Source organism: Nothoprocta perdicaria, unplaced genomic scaffold (assembly GCF_003342845.1).
Source record: "Nothoprocta perdicaria isolate Ctin4 unplaced genomic scaffold, notPer1 scaffold_121, whole genome shotgun sequence".
Classification (NCBI taxonomy): domain Eukaryota; kingdom Metazoa; phylum Chordata; class Aves; order Tinamiformes; family Tinamidae; genus Nothoprocta; species Nothoprocta perdicaria.
In genome coordinates, this window is record NW_020454328.1 from 1,550,696 (window position 1) to 1,559,413 (window position 8,718).

General features: G+C 66.1%; 1 protein-coding gene across 1 annotated transcript in view; it reads left to right on the forward strand.

Moving 5' to 3' along the window:
• Positions 1-1,331: 1,331 nt before the first annotated feature.
• Positions 1,332-8,718, forward strand: part of RND2 (Rho family GTPase 2) — an 11,976-nt gene continuing 4,589 nt past the window's right edge. Inside the window, exons 1-2 of the mRNA XM_026054465.1 lie at positions 1,332-1,483; positions 1,565-1,652. Coding sequence (XP_025910250.1) covers positions 1,382-1,483; positions 1,565-1,652 — 190 coding nt within the window. The 5' untranslated portion in view covers positions 1,332-1,381. The remainder of the gene's footprint in view (positions 1,484-1,564; positions 1,653-8,718) is intronic.

Consider the following 8,718-nt stretch of genomic DNA (forward strand, 5'->3'; position numbering starts at 1 on the left):
GGCCGCGGGAGGCGGAGCGGGGCGCGGCCGGGGGCGGGGAAAACCCGGAGCGGGCGCGGCCGCGGGAGGCGGAGCGGGGCGGGGCAAACCCGGAGCGGGGCGCGGCCAGGGCGGGACCAGGGCGGGGTCGACGAAAACCCGGAGTGGGTTTTGAGCGGTGGAGCGGGGCGTGGGCCGGGGGCGGTGAAAACCCGGAGCGCGGAGTTGCGGCGGGCGGCCCGGGTTGCGGCTGGGCCTTTTCCTCGCTGCCCGCCGCTGTGGAACTGTCCCCGCTGCCCCCGCATGGGCGACGGGCTGGGATCGGCCAGGGCTCTGCCTGGGCTTGGCGGTGCCACTCCGCCTGGCGGAGCTGCAGCCCTTTCCCAGATCCCAGAATCCAAGGAGACGCTGGAGAACACATGCGCTGAGAGAGGGGCAGCCCCTCGCTCGCTTCCCTGCCATGTTTGAMCCTGGCAGCCACACCAGGGCGAGTCCAGGTGGATCCGTGCGTGGATTCCGCGCACAGATGGTGCAATCCTGGTGGATCCAGGTGGATTCCACGCAGCACCGTCAGGAGCAAACGTGTGGGAGCCAACTGCGCTCGCCAGCCGCAGCGCCAGGCGCAGCAGCGCCAGCCACAGCAGCGCCCGCGCGTCTCGCCACGTCCTCCAACGCGGAGCACGTGGCCACGCACAGCTGCCATTGCACGCAAGGGCCGGGTGGGCAGCGGCCCAGGCAGCCGAGCAAGGGCCGGGCACTCGCTCTCCTGCCCAGGGATGTTGCGGGTCCCGGGGCTGTGCGGCAGCCTCGAGCGCTCCGGATGGATTCGGCTTCCCGCACCCTCGGTAGCAGGGCGCAGCAATCGGTCGTTGGGAAGCAGAGCCCGATTCCTGCTGGGGAACGTGGCGCGGAGCTTTCCGCAGCGGAGGCGTCTGGCCRGGGCTGCGGGGTGCCCGCCGCTCGCACGGCGCCCTGCACCTCGCCTTGYGCGGGGCGCAGCGCGGGGGTGACCCGCGCGCGGACGGGGACGCGCGCACGTCCTGCGGCGCACACCCGTGCAGAGGGACCCGCCGCAAAGCCTGGACGGGTTCAGCTGCACCCGCCGGGCGCACGGTGGGTGTACGGGGCCCAGGGCGGCCGGGTGCCCCCGAGGCACCGGGCACCGGCACCGCAGCCTCCGTCCCCGCGCGGTTCCGCCGCCTTCTGCGGCAGCGGCAGCTCCGCGGCCGCGGGGAGAGGGCGGCAGCTCCGCGGCCGGGGGCGGCGCGGGCGGCGGGGCCGGTGCCGGGGCTGGGGCGGCGCGGGGGGCCCCGCGCGCGCCCGTTGGCGGCGGCGGCCCGAGGGCGGGCCGGGGCGGGGCGGCGCCGGTAAAGCGGCGGTGCGGGCGGCGCGGCCCCGCACCATGGAGGGGCACCTGGCGCGCTGCAAGATCGTCGTGGTGGGGGACACGCAGTGCGGCAAGACGGCGCTGCTGCACGTCTTCGCCAAGGACTGCTACCCCGAGGTGCGGCCCGGGGCGGCGGGCGGGCGGCGGCGCCCCGCGCGGCCCCCCGCTCACCGCCCCGCTCTGCTCCTCTCCCCCCAGAGCTACGTGCCCACCGTCTTCGAGAACTACACGGCCAGCTTCGAGATCGATAAGCAGCGCACCGAGCTCAACATGTGGGACACCTCAGGTGGGCTCGGGGCGCCCCCCGGGGCGGCGCGGGGCTCGCGGGGCCGCGGGCGGTAGCGGCGCTCTCGATGCTCCCGGGGGTCTCCCGCCCCCACCCCGCCGTGGGATTCCGGGGCTCCCGCGTCCTCCGCGCTCGGTCGCGCCGGGACACGCGTGAGCCAGAGCGCAACGGGCTCGGGGAGCGGCGCGGGGCGGCCCCGCATCGGCCGGGAAGGCGCCGCGGGACGGAGCGAGCGCGGCTGCCCCAGCGTTCCGGGTGCCGCATCCCGGGGAGCCGCCGCGAGCAGCACTGGCAGCGGCGCCCGCGGAGCCCTCATGCCTTTGGGGGCACCGGTCACCTCCAGCCCCGGCTTGGCCRCGGCCGGGCACAGATTTGCGGCGTCTCCCCTTTGTTTCTGGAGTCGTGATGAGAAGCGAAGTTTGGGGTGTCCAAGAGCAACAGTGCATCAGCACGCGCCCGCAGAATTGCATTGCTCTTGTACGGTCAAATTCCTTGCTGTAATTTTGCATTCATCAGAGCTGTTGGATTGGCCTGACTATACCCTGATCAGAGGGTTTACTGAGCCTTGGACTGGCTSTGTGTGTAAAATACTGTTCTCGAGCCTGTGCTGGGGTTTTCTGACTGGGAAGGCTTTGCTTGCGCTGCTTTGTTCATCTTGAGACAAAAAACGGGTCCTTCCTTTCGCCGGTGCATGCTGTGCTGTGATGTGCCATGCCCAGCGGCTGCGCCCAGTGCTGCACAGCGGGAGAGCCGGGACGGTGGGGCTGCCGGGGCCACTGCTCTGCTCGGCTGGGACAAACCCTCAGCCGGGACCCGGAGGTCCTGGCAGCTGCCCCTGAAAGGGATCGGGGCATCTCGGCCACAAGGGCCGTGTCTGAGGTGAGAAACTTCCTCCTGGGAGCGCGGGAGCGTGTACGATGCCTTGGCAGTTTGGGGAAGTCTCCATAGCGTTTGACTCTGCTCCTGCACGCGTTAGAGAAAAGGACGTGGAGAGGAGGCTTTGAAGCTGCGTGTGCATCTGACACCTGCCCTAATGTTGCTCTGCCCTCGTTTTGATCTCTTTAAACAAAAGCTCAGTGTTTGCCTTATTCCTCTCGCTATAGCCGGGGGGGAAAGGAACTTTGATCCTTCCTCTCTTGTCCTTACGAAAGGCGTAAGCCCCTTGTAACAGCCTGCTTGCAGGGAGAGGTCCTGCGAGCCGTGCACAGCCATTTTCCCTGGGAATCGCGCTGCATCCGTAGCTGCAGACTGCAGGCTGCTGCCGAGTTTCTCCTCGCAGCTGGTTGTGGAAGGTTTGGGGACTGCAGGGGCCGCGCGCGGTGGCTCCTGCGCCCACGGTGGCCGCCCAGCAGTATGAGCTGCCCGCAGAGCTCCAGCTCCCAGCAGTGCGGAGCTGCCCGGTGGGACACGTGGGCCGGTGCCGGGCGGATTTGTCCCTCCTGCGAAGTGCGGGGTTCCTCCGGGCCTGTGCTGCACCAGGCAGCACGAGCGGGGTGGCTTTGGGCGCCAGGCTGCGGTGCAGCGGGGACATCCCGTGCTCCAAACACCTTTGCCACCTGCCCCGTCCTCGAGCCTCTGCGGGAAGGTGACGTGCCCGTGTGGAATGGGAGGCGGAGGGGGGATCTGCCACCATCCTGGGCCCTGGAGCCGCGGCATTCCGGCCCCGCCGCCCACACGGAGCCATGTGGCTGCTCTCTCCGAACTCCCCTTCTGGCAAGTTCCCTGCTGCGTGTCCTTGGCACGGGAACGACTTCCCTGCACAGCCCGCTTGTCTCATGGCACAACAGGGAAACTCCTGTTTGACAGGATGCCGCTGGGCTGCGGAATGTGGCTCCCCAAAGGGCTGGGTGCCTCCGGATACCCGCGGGAAGGCTCCTCCCCGGCCCTGCACAGCCGGAGGCTTCCTGGCCACACATGGTGCTCTGCAAAGCGCTGCCAGCCGCGTCTCCGCGCGCCGCGGTGCCAAGGGGCACGTGAGGACCACGAGGTGCCGCAGGGAGCGGCGCTGTCGATGCCRTTGCTGTGTCCCGTCGGGATCTCGGGACCCGCAGAGCGGCCTGGGCTTGGCAGCGAGAGCTGAGGCTGCTTGTGCTGCGGATCCCGGCTCCGCTGCRCGGCCGCCTCGTCTTCAGGCTGGAGGTGGCTCTGGTCCGGGAAGCGTTTGCTGCTGCTCGCACACTCAGGCAGAGAAAAAATGCAAAGCGATCCTTYACAAGCAGAAATAACTCCTCCCAGGCTGCCCATGGAGGCTGGGAGTCTGCAAGGAGCACAGTCATGTCCCGTCTCGGCTCAAATACTTTGCTGAGCCTAAAAATACGCGCAGCTGGGTTGTGTTCCCAAGCAGGTCAGCAACCAACGGGGCGGGAGCTGGAAGAGTCGAGGCAGAAATGACCGCAGAAATGCTCTTGCTTCAGCGGGCAGAGGCTCAGCCTGCTCGAGGCTGAGATGTGCGCTCAGCAAAGCCGCCCAGTTCACAGGCCCAGCCCGCGCCGCGGGAGAAGCCTCATCCGGCAGCCAAGGAGCCGGCGGGCTCCGAGCGAAGCCGGCGTGCGCAGCCGTGCGTGAAGGTGGCTGCGCTCGCCCGGGGACGTGTCCCCGAAGGCTGCGCGCGCCCCATGGGCGTGGGCATCCCACGCCGCTGCCTCCCTGCTGCCGCCTCCGGCGGTTGTGTTGCTGCTCCGGTGGGAAGCGCAAGCAGCGGAGCTGCCCGCCGAGTGACGGGTGTCCGTCGTGCCATCTGGAGAGGGGCCCAGAAATGCCACCTCAGCCTGTGCGGGTGCYGTTCCCTTCGTCCCCGTCACATCCATCCTCACAGCCGACTGAGCTGCTCGGCGGTCCGAGCTGGTTAGCTGTGGGTTTTGGTCACGGGCGGCCCTGCCTGCTGCTTTGCGCAGCTTTGGGGCAGCCCCTTCCATCCCAGGTCTTCAGGGGTCTGCGGTAAGGTCCCATGAGCAAGAAAACAGTGTGTTGGGGCCAGAGGAGGAACGAAGCCTTTGTAGGAGCCTCAGGGCTGGTGGCCCTGCTGCCCCTCCGTGCAGCTCCGCACACGTGGCCCCTGGTGCTCCCGRTGCTGCTTCCAGAGGGAGCAGCAGCTGGAGCGTGCGGCACACCGCGGAGGCAGAGCAGGGCGTGGGAAGGCCGCTCTCGGGAGCTGCTGGTGCATGGGACACTGCCTCCTGCAAGCCTGCATCCGAGCCGCAACTGCCTGTTTCACGCCGGGCCCCGCAGCTCAGTCCAGCCGAAAGAAGAGGGACGGAAAACATGTTTTCCTCCTCCCCTCTTTCTCGCAATGGGGAGCCAGTTTGGGGGGACTYGGTGTCCTCCTGGTGTTCCTGTGCTCCTCCTGGGGAGGAAAGGGCAGCTCGGAAGCCCCCTGGATTTCTGGAACCCCCTGGATTTCTAGAAGCCCAGCGGGATCTGTGCAGACTCCGGCCTGGACCGTGGGGCACCCAGACAGCTGCTGCCTCAGCCCCCCTTCCCGCCCAGGATTTCGGCCCTGCTTTTATGCCTCAGCTCGGGTCCTGGGAGGGGACAATAGCGGGGTTGTTAGACGCATCTTTCTCATGCAAATGTGTCGCCAGCATCGCCCGGATTCAAAGCCACCCTGCGACTGGACCCGGGTGTTGCTGCAAGCTGCATCGCTCCATGCTCAGCGCATCTCTGAATTGCACGGGGATTTTTTTCAGCTTKCAGGGTGTGGTATAAATAAAATATCATGTTATTATTAACACCTTCATCATGTTCTGCCCTGCCAGAGAAGCGACTCATCATGAGAACCATTACATTCCCCGACACTTCATGTAATATTAACCAGGGCGCCAGTGTCGGGAGCAGGAGCGTGGGGAAGGGAGTGGAGATGGATCCCATGCACAGCCGGTCCCCAAACAGACTCTGGATGCAAGGATGATGCAAGGATGATCCAAGGATGCCCCTCATCTGGAGCTTGTGCCCCTACGACCTTCTTTGAGCTCTTCCAAACCCTCCTGGATGCCGCTTGGTGCCCCATGCTCTGGGTGTCCCTGCTGGAGCAGGGACGTTGGACTAGATGATCTGTAGAGGTCCCTTCCAACCTCAACCATTCAGTGATCCTGTGACTGCACCATTGATCACAGGCAGCTCTTCACAGAGGGAGTTGTGGGTTGCCAGCCAGAGCGCCCTGTGCGTGCCAGCAAGCCCTGAGCCCGTGGCCCCTGGCGCACAGCAGCTCCAGAGGGGTTGTGCACGGTCTCGGGATGCGCTGGAAAGCCRCGGCTGGAGGACCTCCACCAGGAGCATCTCCTTGTGTGGGTGCCGAGCGGTGGTGCCCGGGGTGCTGTGCCGTGCCCGGCAGGTTGGGGCTCTGGACATGACTTGKCTGCACCAGCAGTGGGTCGCACCAGCAGGGAGAACGTCCTCCAGAGTGATGCAAGCGCCTTGGGAGGTACCCAGTGCTCTCTGGGCTGGGATGAATTCCGGCTTCCTCCGGTATGGATGCTGTGGGCTGGCCCTGCAGAGAGCAGCTTGTGCTGCAGCAGGTCTGGCTGCAGGGGAAGAGCTTGCAGCGTTGCCGAGAGGCCTCCGTGTCACGGGCAGCGCTGGAAAATTTGGCAGTGCGCTGCTCCATCCCAAGCAAAGCTGCTGCGGCGGTGGGAGCCCCTCACGCGGTGGATCACGGCTCCGCGTGCGTTTGCTGCCCCGCTTTGCCGCGCGCTCGCCTGCGAGGAGGCTGCTTGTCTGGCGGAGCAGCCGGCAAGGAACAAATGAAGATTAACGCTACGTTGGTGCAGATGAAACAGCACGTTTCTGTCCCCTGCCCGAGAGCAGCTCCGCAGCTGCATCGCAGCCAGGCACTTCAAGGGGTGACCGGCTGATAGGGAAGAGGAACTATTCGTGGCTGCGTCCGCCTCTGACTTCCAGACAGCAACAGTAGGGATTTTATTTTTAAGCTGGTTTTGGCAGCCGACTTGCTCCAGTTTTCTTTCTTTAATCACTACCAGATGCACATAGGTCCCGTTTCATACAGACCTGGGTGCCAAGCAGGAGAGTGACTCACACGGCAAAGGAAGGCTGTGCCAGCGCACAAGGCTTGGGTGCATGTGTGCCTGCAAGTGCCAGGCAGCAGCTCTYGAGGGCATCTCTCTGGACAGAGCTAATAAAACTGGAGACGGAGGAACGGAGGCTTTTGCACTATGGTTTCCTTTCTAAATGTCAAACTCAGTAAAAAAGCAATAGGTACAAAAGCGAAAGCAATAATCCTGCAGCAAGAATTCCCTGTTTCCCGGAGACTAAAGCAAGCGGGAATGACCTGTGCCTGAGGCTTGGCAGGGGCCTCGCTCCGCCGGCCACCCGGGCCCATCCTGGCCTGGGATGGGGCGCAGGGGCCGTGAGCAGCAGCTCCGCTCGAGTGGAGCTGCATGAAGGGGCCGGGGCCGCTGCCGTCTCGGGAGCTGGAAGCGGAAAGCTGGTGAATCTGAGGGCAATTCTGATCTCATTGAGACAGTGAGGCTCTTGACCTAGCCCAGCCCTTCCCTTGGCTCCCCGGTCCGTGCAGGGATCCTTGCTCCCAGGGCTGGGAATTGCTGGGATGCATCCCAGGCTGTGCTCGCTGGGATGCATCCCGCGTGCCAGCCGCGCTGCGGAGGCCGCAGGTTGCGACGGTGCCGACTGCGGTGCCGGGGCTGCACGGGGGGCAGCAGCACCCGTGGGGGGCAGCTCTGGCTGCAGCGCTGAGGCGGGGGGTGCACGAGGTGCTTGGGGGGGATATGGGTGGGGGGAACAGCCCTGTGCAGGACCCAGCGGGTCTGAGCACTCAGAGCGGGGCTGCGTCCGCGTCCTGCGCGGTGCCTGCAGCACACGGCGGGCTGGAGGCCTCCTGTGCGAAGGGGAGGTTGGTGCTGCCGCTGCATCGGGGGGATGGCAGCGCCCTGGCGGGGCACGGGGTGCTCGGAGGCACCCGCAGCCCGCCGAGCGCGGGGCGCAGCTCCCCAGCCCTCCTTGCCCTCCGCATCCCGCGTCCCCGGCGCGGCGCAGAGCAGYGCAGCCGGGCTCGTTTCCATGGAGAGAGCCTCGCTTGCCCTCCGGAGAGGCTGGGTTTGCTGCACGGGAGCCGCGTCTGGCTCTGTGCGGTGGATGCAGCTGCTTCTGTTTGCAGGAGCAAAGCCGGGGCCTGGCCGCRGGGAGCCGTGCGGGGCTGCGGGTGCCCCATCCGCTGCAGACGGTGCCAGGAGGAGCCYGGCCCGTCTCGGGCTGGTCTGGGCGCTGCGTGGCCGGCTGGTTCCCACCCGAGCACCGCGGGTGCCCAGGGCCCATGCAGGCGTCCCGGGCCATCCCGCTGCGAGCTGCCGTCGGGGGAGCGAGGTGCTGAGCGACCCGCATTGAGGGCTGGAGAAGGTGCTGCGTCTCCGTGCCCGGCGGGAGGAGGAGGAGAGCGGGAGCTGTCAGGGAGCTGCAGGGTGCAGCCGTCGTGGCCACGAGCCCGGCCGGCAGCCCCGCGCGCTCAGCCCTTGCACCCGCTCGGCCGAGGCTGCTCCTCGTCCCCTGGGAACCAGCACCACCATCATCCCCCGGCCGCATCCCGGAGCCGCCCGGCACCGACACCGGGAAGGCCCCGGAGGCTCCGCATGCCGCGGGCCGGGCAGGAAGCGCATCCTGTTCCCTCGCCGCAGGGCGGGCGGCTCTCCGCCGAGGAGGCCAGCTCAACAAGGGCCCTGGTGTCTCCGCTTCCCCTCGGGATGAACAAACATCTGCTTCTCGCCCCTCCAGGAAGCTGCAGCCATTGTAAAGCCAAATAGAAGACTGAATCAGTGCTTTTAAGCAGTGATGAGCTGATTACTCCATTACTGTTTACTAAGGCATTTGCAATCATGCACAGAATGTGCTTCAAATAAAAATGTGATGGGACAAAGGCTTTAATGGCCAGGATTTGCACTGGAGGGGTGTGTGGGGAGTGCATGGTACGTGCGTGTGTGTGGAGCTGTGCTGGTTCGCACTGGGCTTCCTGCCCGCGCGCAGAGCAATCCGAGGACCATCCCACTAATTTATAGCTCCTTCTCCAAATCCTGGCACATCTTTTTTTTTTTTTTTTTTT